This window comes from Chaetomium globosum, genomic scaffold (assembly GCF_000143365.1).
Source record: "Chaetomium globosum CBS 148.51 scaffold_7 genomic scaffold, whole genome shotgun sequence".
NCBI lineage: Eukaryota > Fungi > Ascomycota > Sordariomycetes > Sordariales > Chaetomiaceae > Chaetomium > Chaetomium globosum.
Genome location: NT_165982.1, coordinates 107,678 through 129,618, shown reverse-complemented (window position 1 = coordinate 129,618; position 21,941 = coordinate 107,678). Strand labels below are relative to the sequence as shown.

The following is a 21,941-nucleotide window of genomic DNA, read 5'->3' as shown; positions in this document are numbered from 1 at the left end:
CGTGGGCATGTATGATTGGGGTTGTCACGACTGCTCAGCGGGGCAGGGGTAAATACCCCTCTATTTACTATCGATGCCTTGCACCTCTTATACACCCTAAATTACACCAGAGTTAGCTTCGATAGCAACCATGAACGGGTTCGAGGAGCAAATAGCGATCAATTGCAAAGCAAGTTTAACACAATGTTGCTTTCGGAGTGCGCAATGGATTCATTGGAATGGTCTTGGAAGCCGGGATTTTGACAAGCCCCAGCAGGGTAGGTTAGGTGGGAGTTATTTAACGTTGGGCAGCCGACTCGGGCCACGGGCGTTGATGGATGTTGATGCAGTGAGGAAGAGTTAACTACCTCGTAAGCGCCTGCCTTCACTCCTCATACGGAGCGCTTATGTAGCGTCCAATTGAATCAATGGGGACTTGAATTGGGACAGGGCGCGATCAACAACACCTCGGATCAAGTTGGATCAAGTTTCAAGTGAGGTGCGATGGTTGCTATGCAGGCGGGGACGTTGCGCCCAGGCTGAAGGATCTGGGGTTCAGGCGAGGCGGGTGGGTGTGCGTCATGGATTGAATTGGTCGCTTGTCGCACAGGGGCGGGACCTGGCTGCGCCCCTCTTCGACCTGCCAAGACCCGCCGCCAGCGCAACTCTGGAGCGAGTGCCCGGCCAACGAGCTGAAAGTAAATAAAAGTCGGTGGTTGGGACAACCACATCAGGGATGCAGCCAGTCGCACCTGCGAATCCCACGCTTGGAAAATCGGATGGCGGGCTAGATCTCTGCGCCAGTTCTGTTCCTTTGTCCAGTTTCTCTTTTTTTTTTGACAAACGGACATTTTAACCTATCCATACCACACCAGCCACCGACATTCATTGCGAAGATCAAGCTGTCGAGGAATTCCCAAGGTACGAAGCCCACCCCCCTTCTTTCTTTTCCACATGCCATGCCATGCGTCGCACGTTCCTTGCTTCCCGCTTCTGCATTCCGTCGAACCTAACGCTTGTGTCGCGCAGCTCAAAACAGCCAGCCAAAGCCTGGCGCACTAGACAAACCGGTGTGGTATTACCCATCGCCCCGTCACCCAAGCTACCTACCCAACTGTCTACTGTCTGCTTCTCGAGCGCTTGAACTATCCGCCAGTTGGCGGCACTCTCCTTAATCTTTGTTGTCTAGATCTTCTCGTTTCTCTCGAGAAGCCGACCGACCACCCGGTTCGTCCTTGTCGCAAGTTGCTACTCCTACCGAGCCGACGCGAGACCTTCGACCAAGACGGACGGGGAGGAACCGAGACACGGAAGAGGCTGCTTATCGCATTCCAGTGCAAAAGCAGCAGGAGGATTACAGTGACGTTTTGGCACGACGACCTACCATCACGGGTTTCTAAGAGCGCTGCCGCCGCCGGCGCAATCCAGCCCAACCGTCGCTCCGAAATACTCGGAGGACCGGTACGGGTTCTACGAGCGGCATCACATAGCCGGGAAGTAGACGAAGAACACAGACAAGCCCAAGATGGCGACGAGGTTCCAGTTGGGGTGGTATCGTGAGTACACATTTCCCGGCGGCCCATTCCCACGTGGCGGCGCTGCGCCCTGGAATGGCGCGCATAACTCATATTAGACACGCCTTGCTGACACATTCAATAGGATGGGTACCATTCCTCGGTTATCACCATGTGTTGATGATCTTGATTGCGGTGGCGATAATATTGTTATGTATATCTCTCACTCACTCCCCTTTGCCGTCCCCTCACTAACCGTCAATGTTCTAGCACTGCTTCTTGCTGGGTGCTCGTCCTCCTCACCCCTTATCCCGGACATCTTCCTCCTTTCGCTCTACTACCAGCGGTACACGGCAGTGCCCGACACAGCACAGGTCGACTATAACGTTAACAACGCCATCGCCAACATTGTGGGCGGCGCTCATCTCCAAGCGCGCGTGGGCTTTTTCGGTATCTGCGTGAGCTCTGACGGTGGCTCGTGGCTTTGCAGCAACAATGCGACAACACTGGCAAACGAGGTGAGGTTTGATCAGGACCCCCTCAACCTCATCTGGCTGGCTAGCCAGTTCAAAGACATGATTGTCTTTCCTTACCTACTGTGAGCCCATACCATACCATACCCCCTTGTCTTGACACTACCTAGCCTGGCCGGCGCTAACCACCAAAAAAAACACAGCATCATCGCCATCATCTTCGCCTTCATCTGCCTGCTCCTGCTCGCCACCTTCCCCGGATGGCACGAGGAGGAGGACAGCGAGGGCTCGGAGCGTGAGGTAAAGCCGTTCCCATCGCGGCCCGTCAGCCAAGTCGCGCTGGCCATCATCTTCATCGCCTCCATCTTCGTGCTGGTCTCGGTCCTCTGGCAGCACACCGCCTCGGTCGCCGCCAGCATCATCGCCCAGGACCTGGCCAACGGCAGCGTCCTCTCGGGCGTCGGCTCCTCCGCCATGGTCATGGGCTGGTTTAGTTTCACGCTGCTCATTATCGTGACCATTGGCTTGCTGGTCATGATTTTGAGTATGCAGGTGCTGGAGCATATTATGGATTGATGATGCTTTTCTCGCGCGCCATCTCTTTGGGGAAGGGGTGTATATGTTTGAGGATGGATGACGGACGATGGAGATTGTGTTGTTTCGATTACGCCTACGCCATGCGACATATGCGCGGCATGCATGCATGACTGGATGAGGACGATGGAGGGTTAACGGTATATACGACGTCGGGATGGGACGGGGTGGCAGCGCGGGACTGGGCCGGTCGCTATTGACTTTGGCGGAGGGGGGGCCGGGGGGACCGGATATGTCACGACCGGTGGATGATGATGGATGCCGGTGATGGTGGGCACGGCGGTATGACCATGGGGGTGGTGGGGTGAATATGTGCTGTCATCTTTTCTGGGTTGCGGTCAAACTCACGGCGACGGTTGCAGCCACGGGCGCGTCACGATTTGGGTGGGCAGATTTGCTATTATGGGACATGTCGTTTTTTTGTGTTGTTTTTATTTTGTTTCCTTTTTATATCTCCCTCCCGCTGTGTGTGCATATAATGGGGGGATGGCAAGCAGGTATCGGATGGGTGTATCCCGCTCTGTGGACGTGTGGATGGTTTCTCGACATGCCACACGGGCCTTGTATGGAAGACCTTGTCGTTGTGGTGTCGGTATATAGCGAGAAGCAAGCATAAATGGACTTGGAGTTGTGGTTTGGAAATGTATGAAAGTAAATCGAATCCCACATGTCTTTTAACACTGAAACCAGATGAATAAAAAGCCTTGAGACTTTGAATCCGAAATGACCAAATTGGAAATCAACAAAACAAGGAGTTTTGTCCAAGACAAGTCTCGCACAATGTACGCACAGGTCGAATATCCTAGTTTAAAACCGGGTGGTCGGCCGGCCAAATAACAGTGCTTAGACTAGGTAGCAACAAATGCCGGCAGTCAATGTCTAACTGACGAGATCAAGAATCGCCCGGCCTCCATCATATATACTCATATATCTATGTATAGATAGATAGCCCCGCACCCGGCCGCCTGGTGCCTCCCTACTCCCCACCAAAACAAACCAACTCCAACAACGCCGTCATTCGCCACGCCAAAGCTATGTATAATACCGCGAATATATTCCCCCAGCCGAAGGTTGTGAAAGCAGGAAAACACCCATGCTATCCATTCCCGAAATTAAGATAGCGAATAAATTAAACCCTTCCCCAGAAGTCCCACCCATATGCCCCCCCCCCCCCCCCCATTGATATCCAAGAAGAGACCAAGCAGAAAACCAAAGAGCATCCAACCCCTCAGCCAACACATAATCAGCATCGTCATCACGTCGGCCGGCGGAAGGGATGCGCCTCGGTATTGAGCACCCACTCGTCCAGGGACAGGACGTCGGGAGTTTCAAATAACAGGTAAAAATACTTGAGGGTCTCGGCGAGCCAGAAGCTCTCCATGCTGTCCTCCATGTCGCCGGCGTTGCCGGGGTCCTTGGTGGTCACGTCGCGGATGGCGCTGTGGCCGACGTCGGTGCGCGTGGCGCGCACGACGGCCTCGAACATGCGCCAGCCCTTCTCCTGCCACGACGGGTCACCCGTGATGCGGTACATGTACCAGACGGATTCGATGGCTTCGGGCCTGGTTGCAGTCACGCGCGGTTAGCTCTTACGCATCGTTGGGTGCGGGGAGATGTGGTGTGTGGATCGGCCTACCTGAGAATGTACCGCTTGTCTCTGAGGTTGACGAAGCCCGACGGGATGCCCTCGTTCTTGATGCGCTCCTCGACGTATTCCTGGTGCGTGGCGGGCTTGGTTGGGGCGGGCGGTAGGACAAGCTCGCCTATGGGCTTCTGGTCTGAAGCATCTTCGCCGTTGGAGTTAAGGCCGAGGCTGCTCTGGAGCTTCTTCGTCTTCTCTTCAGCGGTGGTGGCAGAGGAAGGGGTTTCACGGCCCTCCACGACATCCCGCTTCTGGCTGCCCGATGCTGGCATTGCGTCTTTCTCCTCCATTTTGGACAAGGAGTCGTCGGATTGCTCCGGGAGCTTTGTCCGGGCCGCTTCCGCGGCAACCTTCATCTGGGCATCGGCCTGACGCTTCCGTTCCTCGGCCTGCTTCCGTAGCGCGTGCTCCTTCTTGAGCTCCTCCACCTGCGCCTTCCACTCGGCCATTTTATCATAGTAATCGGCCAATTCCGTTTCGCGTCGCCCGGCACTGAGATCGAGAGCCGCATACCACTCTGCCTGGTCATAGTGGCAGTCCTCTCGATCTTTGCAAGGAAAGAGAGTGGCGTATTCAGGCATGACACCAGCGGGCATCGACTCGTATGCCCATACGCAGCCGTCGGCGAGCTTCTTCCCAATCTCGACGTCCTCGGGGCGGTCGAAGATTTTGCCGCCGAGGCCAAACATACCGCCCAGAAAGCAGGTCAGATGCGTGACCTCCCACTCGTAGGTCATCTTCTTGGTGGTGCCGTCGGTGCTGTACGCCTTGGCCGAGAAGAGAATGTCCGGGTCGCCTTCGGCCATGGGGCGGAAGAGGAGGTGCTTTTTCACGCCATCGACCGTCTTCTCGTGCATGGTGCGGTACTTGGTCTCGAGTCCGCCCAGCATGAGGTACTGTTTGGGGAAGTACTCATACGTTGAGTCCTGGCTGCCCCCCATGCTGTACGCACCTCCCCGGCCCGTGCCTACCAGACCCTGTGAGACACACTCCCAATTCGCGGGCAACTCGTTTCCATCGCCCGGGGCCAAGGCGCTACTGGGGGAAGCGTTTCGCTTCTGCGGTCCCCGGTGGAACCCTGTGTTGACCTCTGCGTCTGCGTCTGCGGGGCTGTCGGCGCTCCGGACTTCGTATCCGGCAGGGGCGCGGCGCAAATCATCGTTGGCCTGCCCCTGCAAGGCCGGAGACGGCAAGGTGGCACTCCGGTTGCAGCCAGAAGCATCCAGTTGCTCGGGAAAAACGCCGGGGATGGCGGTGCCGTGCTCGCGGTTCTGGAGGTCCTCGAAAGCGTCGGTGACGCGGGCAATTGCGTCATAATACTTGTTTTTGCCCGTGAGCTGGGCTAAGCGGGTGAACTCCAAGCTCATAGAACCGAGCTCGGCCACACCGGAGCTGGTGGATGCCCGTTTCGGGTTCTCGTTGTACGAGGGCTTCCACTGGTAGTAAAGAATGGGCAGGCGATTCGGCGTGTCGAAGACGCTCATGAGAATCTCGGCAAGCTCAACAGCTTTGTCTAGCAGGATGCTGTACTTGGCGTCTTTGCCCGTTAAGTCGTAGGCCCCAATCATACCCCCCAGATAGCGGATGATGGTTTCGAAGACGGGGATATCAGAACGGTAGGGCGTCGTGGTGAAGTCAATGTCCGCGACAGCCTTCACGGCATCGTCAAACTCGTCCTTCATGCCCATAATCCAGAGAGTATCGAGAGAGTCAACGAGAGTTGCCGCCCAGCCGCAGAAGGGGTCCTTTGACTTTTTGCTAACGGGCATGAGCTCGTCGTGGGTCCAGGCATATTTCTTGTAACCAGACCAGGCATGCTCGGCCTCTGCCTTGATCTTGGCCAGGCGAGCATGGCGCTTCTCCTTGGCGGCGGGGGATTCTTCGGCGAAAGCGAACTGCACCGACGGGATAGACTTGGGCTTGCCGGTGGGGAGGGGGATGATCGATTCCTTGGGCACCGGGAACCACTCCCTAGGCTTCTGCCAGTGGACGACTGTGGAGGTGGGCTCGGCCTCCTGTATTTCAGCATCTTCGTTTTGCTTCTGGTACTGGTCGTGGTTAGAGGGGGGCTCCCTATCCGGCACTGTCGCCGGCTTGGTGGGTAGACCGTAAGCCCCTTTCTCCCCGTCCTCTGTCTTGAGTGGAGGAATCTTGATGGTGGGATCCGGGCCCGGAATGTGGGGTGGGACCGGGGGAGGGTTATAATGCGGCCTCTGCGCCCCTTCGGGATCGTTGTCATAGTCGTGGTCACGGTCGTGGGTGTGATCGTGGTCGTCAGCGTGCTCGTGCTCGTGCTCGTGCTCGTGGCCACCAGCTGGTTCTGGTTTCGGTACGGGTTGGGGATCGGGCCTTGTCTGTGTATTGGTACCCGTCTTGCCGTGCCATATCTCCCTCGAATGGTCCCATTGTGAGTTTTTGGAGACGTGATAGAGCAGCACGGTAATAACAAAGGCGCAGACTAGCAACACCCGGTATCGTCTGAGACGGAGCATGTTGACGACGGTTGGTTGGGTCGCGGGGAGCCAATGCCCGGGGGGAGCTCTCGAGTGCGTTGGAGGGTGGGTTCGAGGTATCGAGGGGTATCGTGCTCAACCTTGGATCGTAGCTACCTCTTGACTGGCATGGCTGGGGGTGCTGCCGATCTGCCTGTCTTGCTTGCAGGAAAACAAGACGCTCGAAATCACCACGACAGGCCTCAAAAAGTTTAGCACAAAATCATGGACTAAAAAGCTTGATAAAAAGGGAAAGCAAAAAGGAAAAAAAGAGAAAAAAAAGACCAATATTCAAAGCAAGCAAGCTACGCTCAACAAGGGAGGACAACTGGAAACAATGGCAGGTCGCAAAAATAGCCAAGCCGGGGGTAAAACGACCGGCGGCGGAAAGAAGACATGGAGGTGCATGGCTAGATGGATCCGCGCCAAGACGATATGTGCCGTCTGTCCCACAATCCACAATCCACCCGGGCACTTCATGTTGGTTTTGGAGTGTGTGGCCAGCCAGGGTGGGAATGAAATCTTGGCATAACCAGTTGCCCATGTTGGGCGACTTGTCCACCTGCTGCTGGAAGGCACCTTGTCTCTCAACAGGTAAAGTAACAGTTGCAATTGTATGAGGCACGATAACGGCGGGCTCGAAAGCTGCGTATCAAAAACCGGAAGCTTCCAGGTTGGAAGAGATGCAATTGCCGGCTGTCTCTCCCTATTTCTCTAGTGAGTAACTACACCAGTTGAGGTTAACCTCATAAACACTTTTCATAATTTAGCTCTTCGATATTAACCCCATACTACTTTCCAGAGTAGGCACGTGGGGAGATTGACGGATAGCCCAACAGGGACAAAACATCGCGGGCTGGAAGCTGTCCCCCGGATCGAGACCCCGCAGGTTGTTGCGGGGTAGAGTTGGTGAGTGAGCGAAGGCCCTTTTCGCCCTCAGTGGTCCATGGATATACCGTGCCGAGAGGGGAAGGGGTCCATCCGGTCCAACAACCCATGACTCGACAGTAAAGTAGTAACTAATCAGTTTATAAACTGCGCAAATCGTGACCACCATAGGCCCTTTATCAAGAAACCGACAACAGCAACCCGTTTTGCACAACCTTTTGTACACCAAGTCCGAGAGAGCTGTGTCGCATGCTGCAGCTACAGATTAGCTGCAAGGCCTCGAACATGAGGGAGCAATTCGAGGTCCAAGTGGAACCGATGATCTGAAGCCCAGCCGCCGCCCAAAAGCAGGGACTTGTGGATCGGGCGGGCGCCCCCTTGTGCCTTGTGCATGTGCCGAGATCCGGACACTTGGGCCGAATCCACAGCGGCGCAGCGACGTGATGCACACCAAGATTAACTACTCACATAAAGTAGTAGATGCAACGACCACTCAACACAAACGCTGAGAGGACAGATCAGCAGACTAACCTCCGTCCCTGCCGAGGAAATATTTTCGACAAGCCATCCGTTTCTACTATGTATGTGATGACGACATATACCTCATCTCAGTTGAAGACGTTAATTATCCAAAATCCTGCTCCACCGCTTGCTATGATCTACAGACATGCACCACGAAAACCCGACCAGGTAATTCAACGTAGCCAGAGCCAATGCCGGCACTGGCATCAGCTTACATCCTTCATCCTCCACTCCGTACCCCCACCTCTTACAAACTCATAGTATCACCACCCACCCTCCACTATTTGAACGTCGGCCTGATCTTAGCATACAACTCCGTATCCAAAAAGCTGTAGTTTGGATCGAGCTCGCAGAACGGGTGCTGCGAGAGAAGCACGTCGGCCGTCGGGCGGTCCGTCGGGTCCCTATGTGAGAGGTCAGCTCATGTTCCACCTCCTCTTTCCCAGCTCTAGTGGGGAAAAAAAAAAGGCAAGGGAAACCTACACAGTAAAACAGTCCAGCATGAAAGCAATCGTGATGGAACTGATTCCAACTAAAAAAAAATACAGAATCTACGGCGAATTCACGTTGGCAATTTTAGTAGATGACTCTAACCGCCTCATCCTTACTACACGGCCGGCGACCAACAAAACATCTCGAGCAACACGCATCCAGTCAACCAGATGACCACCTTGACGCAGTACCTATCGCCCTGCGCCCGCACCACCTCGGGGGCCATCCAGAACACGGACCCTTGCATCGAGTTGGTCTTGTCGTTGCCATAGATGTTATCCGTCTTCTTGCTGATGCCAAAATCGCTGATCTTGCACGTGCCATCCAGATCTAGGAGGATATTGTCCGCCTTCAAGTCGCGGTGCAGGATCCCCTCCCTGTGTAGGTACGCTAACCCAGACAGCGTCTGCCGTGTGAGCGAGGCAACCACGGCTTCCTCGAACTTGCCATGTTTGCGTAGGCACGACCCGATGGAACCACCAGAAATGTACTCAAGGAAGATGGAGATGCTCCGCTCCATTGCGTTCGCAGCCGAGGTACTGCACGATGTTGACGTGATCGAGGTGCTGCATGGTATCGATCTCGCGGTCCAGATGCCGCCACCAGCTCCTGCATCTTTTTCTGATCACCCTGCCCAGCCGCTTTGGGGTTGACTTCGACCTCCTTCACCGCCAAAAACTCGCCTGTCGTCGCGTTCATACCGAGGTAGACCCGCCCAAAGGTGCCCTTGCCGATCAGCTGACCCTTGAACCAACGGAACGTCGTCTGCCGCTTAGGGATGTTGTCGTGGTTGTTTTGTGCCTGCGTCGGCAGGCTGTCCTGCGGAATCGTGGTAAGGCCCGCGGCTAGGTTGAGCGACCCGCGCTCCGGCCGGATCTGTACGATGTTGGCGTTGAACATCTTGGTGCTCTTACGCCGCATCAGGTTGGTGTTCTTGTCGACGAGTGCACCCGCCTGCGAGCGTAGGGGCCCCGACGTCTGCGTGTAGCGCTTGTTTGCTTCGTGCGCGCCGCGAGCGACTTCTCTAATCGACTTCATACGGCCTAGGCCCCCTGAACGGCGCACGCTACGCCGTGCCAGCGTCTGCATAGACACGGGGCGCGAATCTAACGCCTTGAGCGTTGACTCGTCAGAGCCCAGGGTATCGCTCTCGTTGTAGATGGATGAAACCCTGTTGTGCCCGGACGAGAAGCCGGAGGGCATCGGGGGCAGCGGGGGTATGGAAGAGGCCTTGACTGAACCCTGCTCTGACTGACCCTCGTCGGCCTCGTCAATGGGCGAAGGCCCGTCTCCTTCCTCGAGGACCGGCTGGTCAACATCCACGTTCGGGAAGAAGTCCTCGAGGTTGTTGATAAGGGCGTCGGTCGGCGGGCGGTTGGCCCAAACGTCCTTCTCAATGAACGACTTGCGTCTGCCCAGTTTGGTCTCGCGGTCTTCCGAGTCCCAACCCTCGGAACCTGGCGTGCCAGGTGTGCGCCGCTGCGAGGACTGACCGCTTGTTCCGTCGTCGTCGCCATCGCCTGGCATCTTGCCGTCACCGCCCGACTGTGGTGATTTGAAAGCAACCGACAGGGTCTTCCTCGAGCGCTTGGTGTTGACCCGCAGACTCGGCCGTTTCATGTTGTTGTCGGACTCGCCGCCTTCTGTGGATGCTGACGCCTTCTTAGGCGCCGGGTTATTGCGGGCCGAGATAGGAACAGCAAATAGGCCGTCGTCCGAGTCATCGCCCGAATCGTCATCGTCGGCGTTGTTATTGCCATTGTTGCCGTTGTTGCCGCTGCTGTTGTTTCTCTCGTGGATGGTCGAGGCCTGTGAGAACCTGACGTCGTTACCCTGGAAGTCGGTATCAGGGCCGTGCGACTTGCGCTTGTTGCTGGTGGCAGTCGAGAAGGTTTGGCTCGGCCGGCGGGAGCTGGGACTGACATCTCCCGGCGACGGAGCACGTGCTACTCGAGTAATCTTAGTGTCTATTCCAAGATGGGATTGATCAAGGTTCGGGTCCGCTCCGGCGGGCCCCCGGTGTTTAGGGTCATGGGTCGGCGAGTAGTCCGGGACCAGGAATGGCACACTCTTAGAGCTCCAGGTGGTAGAACCCGGTGACCCTGGGACGGGTCCGATCCTCGGACTGCCCCCACCAGAACCGGAGCGTGTGCGCTGACCAAAGTCAACAGTTGACATGGCTCCCTTACCTCGTTCATTGGTTTCGCTGTTCGTCACCGGCATCGACGACACCCGGTTTGGCGACAATCCCCTGTGACCACCCGCGACAGGCTGTCCGATACCAGCCATCCGCCCGGCCATGCCCACTAGCAGGCCGTGAATGCCACCGTCGGGGGTCGGCATGCCTGGCCGCTTCTTTTGTTTGTCCGAAAAGGCTTCCTCGCGTAAGTCAGACGACGTGCGCTTGGGGCGGTTGCCATCCACACTCCCTTGCGACAACCGGGTGCTATGCTTCTTGCTTAGCGAGTTCGCTTTTAGTAGCGTAGCTGATGGGTCCTCAGGAGGGGCTGGGGCTTTTCGTTGCGGGAGCAGGGTGTCAAGATGCTGTTTTCTGTCCTCGTACGGCGACAACCTTGGTTGGTCAAAGTCCACGTTCCTACCCACAATGCCCAACGGAGAATCGGTAGACGGGCTGCCCTCCTTCGCATCTATCAATTGCTTACGCTTCGCGAGGTATTCTTCCTGCTTCCGCATTTGCTCCGTCCTGTATTGGATGGCTTCTGCTGTCAACATCTTCTCATCCCGTTCTCTGCCCGGTAGTGTGTTCTGTCTCGAGGTAGGCGGCGAGGAACTTGACCGCTGCCGCCCGTTGAGTTTGGCATATGCCTCTTCGTCCAGGGGCACAGCCAGATGCCCGGATTGAGCGTTCCGCAGCATGGCCGGCCGGACAAAAAACTTGAGCGAACCAACCGCGTCTCCCATGTGGTTTTTGGTGGTTAGTAGTTTCGTATCATCGAGCGGTTCCTCTTCGTGCTCAAACTTGCCCAACTCTGTCAGGTAGATCTGGGCGCCCTCGCTGTCTGGCAGGCCTAGGTTGATGCAAACCAATTGCCGCAGATCCGAAGCTGACTGGACATCAGTAACGTCCAGCATGCGATAGTTCCAGCAATCGGCGGTTGCAAGAATGAAAATGCGGCCGCCCCCGAAACGTTTGGAGGCCGGTCGTTCAAGTGAGGTCTCACTTCCGTTTCCATGCCGGAATCCAGACAGGTGCATTTTGACATGGAGCCCCGGGCTGGTGGGCGAGTCATGGTCGTCGGGTTTCTTCTTGCCCCTGAATAACGAGAGAAAGGAGGTGCTCCCTTTTGCGCTCCCGGGGGGATCTGACCCAGCGCTTTTATCCCCCGATTCCTGCGGCGAGGACCGGCTGCCTTCCTGACCAAACCGCCGACCATGCGCCTCGGTACCACGGGTCGCATTCACCACCTCACCAATGTTCATGCCGCTCTTCAACATGGCTGCTGCATCGGGAGGCACTCCGGAGCCGTATATCGCTGCGTTGGAGGATACCGAATCGGTGCTGTTGCGCGAACGATGGCCGAACACGGTAGTGTGAGGCGACGCCGACACATTGCCTGCCGTTGAAGATGGGGGAAGGAGGCCTGACTGCGGGACTGGACTGCCATGCGGGCTGTCCCTCCCCAGTGGCGTGGACCCACGGACCGAGCCTGCCTCGCCGGACTCGCTGAGGTTCGGGCTGTCTCGGCGGGCAATGTCGGTATCGATATTCTTCATTAGGCTCCTATGGTTCGATTCAGAGCTCCTACTGCTGAAGCCAGGACCGGGGGCTTTGATCGGGGTGTTCGGTGACTCGGAAGAATCGGCGGCGGCGTTGGGCGTGGTGATAGTACTTGTAGACTCTTTACGGGAATGGCCGGTGGATGTTTTGGGGGTGTCGGCTGGCCGCCCGGTAACGACGCTCCGGATAAGCCGTCGCATTCTCTTTCCTTCCTCTCTTTCCCTCGGTTGTTCCCATACGCCCCCGTTCTTTCGGCACACCCCCGCGAGCAGCGGGTACACCTGTTGGTGCATCATGCCGAAATTCCCACGACCGCCATGGCTACTTCCGAGTTCGAGAAACTGGACGCCGTGAATGTTGAGAAGCTGAAAGGTTTCCTGCCAGTCTTTGGAAAAGTTGTTGGCCCTCAGCCATGCCAGAACCCTATCCAGGGGCCACTGGGCTGCAAGCTCGAGAGGGACTGACGATATTACGGTGCTGGCGTTGGAAACGTTAGATAGCACCCTGGTGCCTATAGCAGCAGCGTAGAGTCGCTCCCGGCCCGAAGACTCGTCCAAGGGCGTGGCAGCGGCTGAGTTCAAGCCAGCCGGTGCCCAGTGGATGCCATCCTCTGCGAAGCCCAAACCCGGAATTCCAACGCCCTCTCCGTAAGTGTCTCCTTGCGGGATGTATGTCGCGCTCATCTGCTCGCTTGGCGGCGGCGGTGGCGGCACCATGAGGGTCGTCTGGTTGAACGCTGCGGCGGCATTGGCGGCAGCGGCAGCCTGTTCATGTAGTTGTGGATCGTAGGCTCGCAGGAGGTTGCCGCCAGGGCCGCCCGGCGGGGGCGGTGGGATATTATTGAATGTTGCCCGCCCGTCGTAGGCGCGGCCCCAGGCCCCGTGCCATGGTGCGTTTCCCAAGGCGCTAGGGGGCGGCATAGCACTCGGAGGGAATCCAGGATTTGGCGGTGGCCCCGGAGGCGGAGGAAGCATAACATTGCCGCCGGCTGCGGGGGCTCTCGGGTACCGGGGCGGTGGAGGGGGGATGGCCATCATGTTGCCGATCCCGACAGAGGGCGGCGGGGACATGGGTGGGGGAGGGGGAGGCACCTGAAAAGGCCGGGTCGCGTCTCGCTGGCCATTTTGGTACATGGCTAACAGCGGCGCTCACGAAGCAGCTGGTTGCGACAAGAGGAAAGCTGCCCGTGATGTCGAAGCGTTCGGGGGGGGGGGCTCGGTGATCGGTGATCGGCACGGTGTGGTGGGGGGAGGTGAGACTTTCCGCAAGCGCGGGGAAGCACGGAGGGGTTTTGACGCGGCGAATAGAGCGGACGAGGCGACGCAAAATAAATTGACATGAATTTCGTGAGGTTGTTGCCGCCGTCGACAGCGAATGCTGCTCGGGGATGGATGGGGTCGTGATTTGTTTCAACGGCCAGCGGCTGATATCGGCGGCGCTTGTAACATTAATTATTTGCGAGCCTGGCAGTGGCCGACCTCCGCCACTCTCTCGGGCGGCACAGTCCACGCCTGTGCTTTTGATAGGCGAGGCTGCCCTATCTAAATAGCCCGTTTGGATCCCCGAAATACCTTAGGTAGGTAGGTATCAGGCTTCAAGGAAAAAGGGGCGCTGGTCGTGGCGTCGAGGTTTATCGTCTGAAATTCATTCTGAGGGGAAAATGAATAGGGGCGTCGAGGAGCGTTGCTCTGCAAAGGTGAGACGACAGAACTGCGTCTGGTCCAAACTGCTCTGCTCACCCACTGGTTGCGCTCCTCTTTTGCTCTTTGTCGTCGTTTGACCGTCCGGGGTCTGGCGGCAGCGCTTCGGGCTTGCATGCAGCTGCCTGTGTTGCGCCCTGCAGCTTCTGCAATCCTGAAGGAAGTTGGCCAATCAGACACCTACATGGTCAAAGCTTTCACCCATCCAGGGTCAGAGGTGGGTACAGTGGGGTGGCCAGCCGTCCACCCATGCTCGTGCCATGCCACTTGGTGCAGCCGTCCGGTCCTCGTTTGGCTTAAACACGAGCGAACCCACTTCCACACCCAGCTTCACTGCCGATGCAGAGTGATTCGGTTTCAACCATTTTCAACCATGCTTATCAAGAAATTTTCATTTGTCACACCGGGACTTAATGAGGTAAAACTCATCTCTAGTGATTGAACACAGGAAATTATCTGCTTGAAAGTTGACCAATGTGGCGAGATGACAATAGATATGACAAAATGACGAGCGACTTCTCACTTACCACCAAACTTTTGTTCCTGCAGCTCCTCCGCCTCGGCATCATCCGTAAGGTGTGCGGCACATGCGGCGGTTCATTGCGGAAGGCCCATAGATACAAGGTCCCATCGGTCACAACTCCGATACCAGCCGCAAAAAACTTCCATGGTTAGGGATCACTGCTATTTGACGTAAAAGGGACCTACCCACGAAGCAGTTATCAATGAAACGCTAGCAGCCTTCCTCTACCGTTATTGTGTAAGAGATGGTGGGCCTGTCAAAAGGAGGAACGAGGAGCGAGAGGGGAAAGAAAATCGACGGTCACAAGGTTTGTATGTATAGTGTAGTATATCCCATGTTCTGTATTAGTATCTACCTTCGTAACACTTGTTCGTCGAGATGCTTCAGCTGTACTGGGCGTGCAAGGCGCGGCGGAATCCTTCCATCCATCGCTCACCCAAAGCCCCCCAACCCCAGATAACTACGCCCAAACTCCGAGCGACCCCTGATCGTATGCTATGTATGCGGTGGGATGAGCTCAGCAAAAATAAACAAAGGCGCCAAAAGAAAAGAAGGAAACCATCGCTATCTACAAACGCTAAACGCTCACGCAATCGTACTAGGTATGTATCCCCCCAAACGCCTCATATGACGGTGCAATTGCTCCACGCGCCCTGATTACACTGCTCATAATACCCGGAATCTTCCGCACCCTCTCCAATGTTGTGCTTCTTGACAACACCCGAGACCTTCAACGTCTGCTCACCCTTGCCGTGCCACCAGCGCAGCCGCTGGATGAGCACCGTCTCCTCCTCGTCGCTGCTGATCTCCCATTTCCCGGAGCTCACCTCGACCGAGCAGGCATCCTTGGGAAAATGGTATTCGGGAATGGAACACCACCGTTGGCGTATCTAAGCCTGCCTCCTCGGGAGCCTTCAAGGTTAGGGTGAAGAGACATTGCCGAAGATCGAACACATAATTCGTGATAACTCCAGCAGTGGCAATCGGCGCTGGTCGCACGTACGCCTCGGCTGCCCGGTATCCCGGAGACGATGTTAGTTCGGGCTGGCGCGAGGTAGCCTCGGATGATATTGAAGGGTTCGTGATGGTGCGTTTGATATTAGCTGGGGTCACACTTTCGTCGTCATCCAACTCTTTCCTCGGAGTCGGGGGCTGCAGGTTTGACGTCGAGTCCTGAACCTCTGGCGTCTTGGGACGCGCCGAGAGAGGAAGCAGCTTGTCGTCAACCGAGACAATGGAGAGATCTTCGCCGTTCCATTGATCTCCATTTTCATGGTCGTTCGAGGCCATATAAAGCCACAAAGTGTAGCCCTCAAGACCGGCAGCTTCTACTCCGAAGTGATTGGCGTCCATAGCGGCCGATTGACTCGAGTAGTCGCCCGTCTTGTATGCATACTTGTCGTCCATGTCGTAGGGGATGCCGAATTCCGTCATCACACACGGGTGGTTTCCTATGCGGTCAAGACCCTCCTGCCTCATGGCCGCGTGTTGGTCCCTGAAGCAGTTCCGGATGGCAGTCTCGCCCAGCTTGATGGCCAAGGCCGGATGCCAATACCGGCCCACGGAGCACACCTATCACATCGACATTCCAGCTGCGATTCCATTTTTTGGTCATCAGTGTGATGCCGTCGTACCAGTGCGGTGCATAGGCCAGCAGAGGATCGTCACCGTCTGGGGTGCCCTTGATGAGCGGTGGCAATTCCATTGTGGGGCCCTGCAGGAGCATGATGGCGTCCTTGTGATATGAGCGTACCATGTCGCGGTATTTCCGGAAGTGGTCCATGAGATAGTTGTTAGTGAAGTAAGGGTAGTCGATGGTGTCCCCGGTTGTCGGGTGCTTTCCGAAATAGTCCTTCTTCAAAAGCGTGTCCGTAGATGGATCCCACACGCCATGTTGGGCCCATATGCACTCGCCCAACTTCCACCCAGGGTCCCTTTTATAACCGTAGCGGGAATCATCATAGTCGCTTGGAAGCCAAGCAATCTCGCCCTGGGGATCAATCATAGTTCGCCCTACCTTATATGGGCCGAGCCCACCCATGTCCCACATCTCGACGTCGACGGCTCGCCCAGACCCCGCAAGCATGGTTTGCCAGATCGTCGGGCATGTTCCTTTCTTTAGAGCTTGTTCTTTTGGTATGACGCTGATATCCTCGTAGCCGACCATGCCCTTGTTTGGCTCGTTCATGCTCTCCCAGCCAAATACAACCTCGTTCTCAATGTCCCCGGCTTCATGGATGCGCCTCGCGAGATGGGCGCAGGCGCGGAGGAAGTGCCCCTGCAGATAATCTTGTATGTTTATTCCGTCGATGATACACTTTGGTGCAAAATCCTTGCCGGCAAAGAAGAGAGTGAACATGGTGGCAGCAGCCAGGCGGAAGTAGTTTGTTGACCAAATCATCTTTGGGAATGCGTTGGGGTCGGGGTACGTGTTGTGGACGATGGCAGCTTCGGTCACGGCGAAATTCTCAGGATTGAGTCCGGCGGCGTAGAGCGTCCACATGGGCGCGCCCGATCCTCCGGAGAACCGAGACCACTGTCATGCAAAGGCGCGTTAGTCTATTTCGACCTCGGCGGTCGACCATCACCTGGGATCACGCACCACATCCTGATGGGGATCCATAAAAATATAAGAACCCGTAAACTTTTTGCCGGCTCTCAAACAGCCTCGATCGTCTCTTTCAATCCACGAACTCCGGTCGTAGATGCCCGGGAACCGGGCGGCCTCGATGGCCTCCCAGGTGAAGACATAGCGGATAGTGTTGTAGCCACAGCGTTTCAATCGTGAAAAGTGGAGATGCGCATCGTCTTTAGGGAATGGCCGGCCGACGAAGCTGACTTTGTCGCCGTCGAAGAAATTGTTCGCCACGTGCGAAGGCTGGTTGGGTTTGCTGGGATACTTGGCCTCGCCGGCGACATTGATGCCCCGTAGAATCACCTGCCTGCCGTTGGTATCGCAGAACTTGCCATTTTCGATTGTGAGGCGGAGATTTGACATCGTCTATGTGCCGGGGATATTTCGCGGAGGTCGAAGAAGAACCGAGTGTGTGACGTCGATTCGAGGGACCGAGTTGGGCAGGGTCGGATAATAATGGCAGAAGAGGAAGCGGTCCTGGTCACTGTTCGCATTCGCTCCAGGTACCTACACAGTAAAGATTGCAAGCAGGGGTGTATCTCCAATGACGCGGGGTGACAGGGGTAGGTGGCCAACACCGCCGTTCCAGGGGGGGCTTCGCCAACCCAGGGGAACCTCAGTGGCAACCTGCTGTGTAATGACAAAACACCAACTAGGTACTTCGTACATTAAATACACCCATCCATGACATGAATGAAGACAGGTTTTCTGATTTCCTTTTTCGTTTCTCGGTTTATTCGACGTATTCAAGCCCCTGATTTGATTTCCATTACTCGATATATTTCTGCAACGTCTCGCTTCGTTATGAAAGGGCGCCGGGGGGCCCTCCCCTTCCAATTCCTGAATGCCAAGTCATTCAGGAAAGGATACTTCAATATGAGAAAGAAGGCGGAAAACTTGGGCATCGTAATGGTAACCGGAAAATGAGTATTTGCTTTCTAAAGGTCCTGTAAAAGGTTTCCGTTCTAGGATCACAGATATATACACTATGTTCGGTGAAAATAGAGACGGTGATAGTAGGTTATTTCCATGTTCAGTTCTCTTGCTCTTGCTCGTTCATGGCCGCGGTTTCAAGGGTTAGGGTTAGACCCAAGCAAGGCGGCCGCCTGACGCGACGCCAACTGCCACTTAACGCGCGACACGCTCGACACGGTCTTGGCGCGTCCTGTCAACTTCGAAATTCAAGACCAAAGTTGAAGTTGGAAATCAACGCCTGTTGAGTCGCAGGATTCCCGTCCATTCGAAACCTCGCATATAACGAATATCTTCGTTCTAACTGTCAATATCCCGTGCTATCCCTCCAGCGTCTGGGTTCAATCCTGAACCTGAACGACAACAACATGCCGGTTCCCGACCCGTCTTCTGCAGAGTTGGGCACTAGCCTCCCCTCGGCGGCACAAATGGAGGAAGATTTTGCAATGGCGGCCGAAAGTAGTTCGGAGGACGAGGAGGATATTGTCATGGCCGAGGCTGGCGAAGTACAAGGCGTTGAAGAAGACACTAAAGCGGCAACTGAACCCCCAGCGGCCCAGACCGTGGAGGATGAAAGCATAGGAGTGGAGATCAAGCAGGAGACAAAGCCGGCAATCAAGCAGGAAGGGAAGCCAGAAGTCAAGCTCGAGGATTTGTTTGAGGGGCTGGACTCGGATGATGACGAGTTTATCGCCCCCCCTCAGGGGCTGTAAGCGGTAGCCCAGCTTGCGAGAAGGACAGCTTTGCACATGCTAACCCTGAACCCAGAATCGAGACCAATGATACTTCTTCCATCGAGCTTCTCCGCATCTATTACCAGCGCTTTTTCCCCTGGCGGTACATGTTCCAATGGCTGAACCACAGCCCGATCCCCTCGAACGACTTCAAACACCGCGAATTCAGTTTGTGGCTCCACAACGACGCTGTGATGCGGTACCAGTCATACAAGACATCAGATATGTCAGTAAGCCTATCTGCGCTCTACTTCGTTCTCTACTCACATTTTCTTCAGGCTTCGCCAAGACGTATTGCGACTGATGCCGAGACGTATCGAAATCGGGCCTGTGTATACAGCGGACCCGAGAGACCGCAAGACATTCCGGAACTCGACCGCCTTTGTACCCATGGCGAAGGAATTATGTTTTGATATCGATCTAACAGATTATGACGACATCCGGACGTGCTGCGATAAGGCAAACATTTGCAACAAATGCTGGAAGTTTACGACCATGGCCATCAAGGTTCTCGACACGGCGTTACGCGATGACTTTGGCTACAACCACATCCTCTGGGTCTACTCTGGCCGTCGAGGTGTCCACGCTTGGGTCTGCGACAAGAAAGCTAGGGCCCTGAACGACCACCAAAGGAAAGCCCTTGCCTCCTACTTTGAGGTCGTGACCGGCAAGGAAGGTGGCAAGAAGGTTAACATCCGTCGGCCGTTACACCCCCACCTTTCGTAAGTCGTGATTCCTTGCCCCCTGTTCTCATTTTAAATCTGCCACAAGATTCTCACAGTCTACCCCCCGAACCTCTAGACGAAGCATCGACATTCTCAAAGACCACTTCCAAGAGGATGTCCTAGAGGTTCAAGACCCCTGGCAGACCCCCGAGAAGGCGGACGCCCTCCTCCAACAGATCCCGAACCTCCAACTCCGCGAAGCCTTGCGCAAGAAGTGGGAGTCCTCTCCCGGCCGCCCCTCCGTCTCCAAGTGGGCCGACATCGACGTGCTAGCGCAGACGGACGGCGTCGCCGGACTCGACCCCAAGGACCTCCTGGACGCCAAGCAGGACATCGTGCTCGAGCACACGTACCCGCGCCTCGATATCGCCGTGTCCCAGAAGCTGAACCATCTGCTCAAGAGCCCCTTCGTCATCCACCCGGGCACCGGCCGCGTCTGCGTGCCCATCGACAGAAACGACCTCGACGGGTTCGACCCGCTGGACGTGCCGACCCTGCAGGGGCTGGTGGGGGAGGTCGATGCCTGGACCGAGACCGAGGGGGCGGCGGCGGCTATGGCGGCCGTGGAGGTGTCAGAGGGAAGTCGTATGCGGGGCAGCCAGGACGTGAAGCGCGTGCAGGATTGGGAGAAGACAAGTCTGAAACCGTATATCGAGACTTTCAGATCGTTTGTCACGGCGCTAATGAAGGATGAGAGGGAGATTGCGGTTAAGAGGGAGCGGGAGGAAGATGATGAGGTGGAGATCAAGGTCGAGTCGTTGGACTTCTAAGTAAGGGATCTATCTTGGTGTTGTTTTGTTTCCTTATATGAGGTAGGCTCCGTAGATCGCATTCTCAAGCCTCAGGGCGAGGGCTCTTGTCCTTTTTGGCCTTCCATCTCCACATCTCACAGATTTGGGAGCTGTATTTGGGTATCTTACCCTGGCCCAAGTATTCCACCCTTAGTTCCTCAAAGGCAATGTCATCCATCCATGCGGCTGTGTTTTTATTGCGATGCTTCGCATGAGACTGTATCGTCCTTAGCCAGCGCTTCATCTTCCTTGAGCACCTCCTCTGCCCCATCATCCTCTTCTTCGGCAGGCCCGTCTTCCACCGACCCCTTTGAGTCGTTCCCCTTCAACGTCCCCCCCTTGCGCTTGGGAATCACTTCCATGAAGGCCTGTCCCCAGTCTCCGCACTCTATCCACTTAGCCATAATCTCCACCACTTGGTTGGTGGTTAGAACATAGCGACTCTGCATAGCCATGTATTCGCCAATCGGTAATTTCGCCGTTCGGACCTTGAACTCCTTGGCTCGGTTGTAGCAGAGCCCTTTTTCCCTATTTTTGTCTACTATCCCACCGATGACATAACTGGTGTTCGCCTCTAGTCTATCGAGGGTGAATGGAGACTCAGAGGTCAAGTAGACAACCGACCGGTCGATGTCGTCACCCTCTGGTTCAACCTCGACTGTGGGGTTTGCTTCCGCGTCGCCGTCATTTGGCTTGATCAGATCGAGCATTTCACCCCCATTCGGCCCCGCCATCTGCTCCCCGGCTTGCTTCGCAGCCTCTTTGAAATCGCCCTCATGGAAGCCGACATTCTTCCAGTTATGATGTGTATTCTTAAGCACCGTCTCAAACCGGTCCTTGAGCTTCCCCTTCCACGAGCTGAAATGCAGGCTTGCCTGGTACTTAGATTTGCGGTTCATGGCGTATGACCGCACAAGCTGGCTTGACAGCGACACCAGCTCCTGCTCGCGCATGTACTGCTCGAAATCGCAGTCGATGATAAACGAAACGGGCACCGGGCGATATTTCCAGGGTTCCTTTTGTTGGAGCACCGTTGCAGGATCGATACCGGCGGCTTCAGCCTCGGCAATTTTGGCTTCCTTTTCAGCGCGCTTCCGGGCCTGGCGCTCGTGCCGCTTGTCCTTGCGCTTGGACCGTCGGTCTTCTTTGTATTCCTGCCATTGCTGTTGTTTTCTCAGACGCTTGAGCTGGTTTTTGGATAACGGCTGCCCTGCATCGGTGTCTGCTTCGTCATTGTGCACCGAGCTAACCTCGTTGGTTGTCGTTTCTCGATTGTCACTCGGAGGCGAATTTTTTTTCGCAGCACGATCGAGCTCGGAATCTGCCTTCCGTTTGCCATTGGCGCTCGACGAGGCGCCAGGTTCGGTGAGTTCCGGCAGCCCCGCCATATATATATCCGTTGCCACGTGGTGTGTTTCCTCGAGATCCGCCATGTGCTGAGGGCAGAGAGTGTCGGCAGGAAGATGGTACGAAGGTCGATGGAAGCAAGCTTGGCCAAGTGGGGGCTGCATTCTGTGCAGGGACGG

General features: G+C 55.9%; 6 protein-coding genes across 6 annotated transcripts; 2 read left to right on the top strand and 4 right to left on the bottom strand.

Moving 5' to 3' along the window:
- Positions 1-130: 130 nt before the first annotated feature.
- Positions 131-2,542, top strand: CHGG_09620 (uncharacterized protein; the record flags this gene model as incomplete). Its single annotated transcript, XM_001227546.1, has 6 exons — positions 131-257; positions 430-551; positions 855-900; positions 1,169-1,535; positions 1,639-2,091; positions 2,170-2,542. The coding sequence occupies 6 exons, from the start codon at positions 131-133 to the stop codon at positions 2,540-2,542; spliced, it is 1,488 nt and encodes a 495-aa protein (XP_001227547.1).
- A 1,273-nt stretch (positions 2,543-3,815) lies between these two features.
- Positions 3,816-6,694, bottom strand: CHGG_09619 (uncharacterized protein; the record flags this gene model as incomplete). Its single annotated transcript, XM_001227545.1, has 2 exons — positions 3,816-4,122; positions 4,197-6,694. The coding sequence occupies 2 exons, from the start codon at positions 6,692-6,694 to the stop codon at positions 3,816-3,818; spliced, it is 2,805 nt and encodes a 934-aa protein (XP_001227546.1).
- Positions 6,695-7,761: 1,067 nt separating this feature from the next.
- On the bottom strand, positions 7,762-13,468 carry CHGG_09618 (uncharacterized protein; the record flags this gene model as incomplete). The annotated part of the gene is made up of 3 exons (XM_001227544.1): positions 7,762-8,042; positions 8,732-9,110; positions 9,200-13,468. 3 exons carry the CDS (start codon positions 13,466-13,468, stop codon positions 7,762-7,764), a joined length of 4,929 nt encoding a protein of 1,642 aa, XP_001227545.1.
- A 1,713-nt stretch (positions 13,469-15,181) lies between these two features.
- Positions 15,182-17,556, bottom strand: CHGG_09617 (uncharacterized protein; the record flags this gene model as incomplete). The annotated part of the gene is made up of 4 exons (XM_001227543.1): positions 15,182-15,403; positions 15,558-16,130; positions 16,312-17,094; positions 17,161-17,556. 4 exons carry the CDS (start codon positions 17,554-17,556, stop codon positions 15,182-15,184), a joined length of 1,974 nt encoding a protein of 657 aa, XP_001227544.1.
- Positions 17,557-18,533: 977 nt separating this feature from the next.
- Positions 18,534-20,308, top strand: CHGG_09616 (uncharacterized protein; the record flags this gene model as incomplete). Its single annotated transcript, XM_001227542.1, has 5 exons — positions 18,534-18,874; positions 18,934-19,125; positions 19,178-19,621; positions 19,701-20,209; positions 20,289-20,308. The coding sequence occupies 5 exons, from the start codon at positions 18,534-18,536 to the stop codon at positions 20,306-20,308; spliced, it is 1,506 nt and encodes a 501-aa protein (XP_001227543.1).
- Positions 20,309-20,458: 150 nt separating this feature from the next.
- On the bottom strand, positions 20,459-21,926 carry CHGG_09615 (uncharacterized protein; the record flags this gene model as incomplete). The annotated part of the gene is made up of 2 exons (XM_001227541.1): positions 20,459-20,632; positions 20,718-21,926. 2 exons carry the CDS (start codon positions 21,924-21,926, stop codon positions 20,459-20,461), a joined length of 1,383 nt encoding a protein of 460 aa, XP_001227542.1.
- Positions 21,927-21,941: the final 15 nt, after the last annotated feature.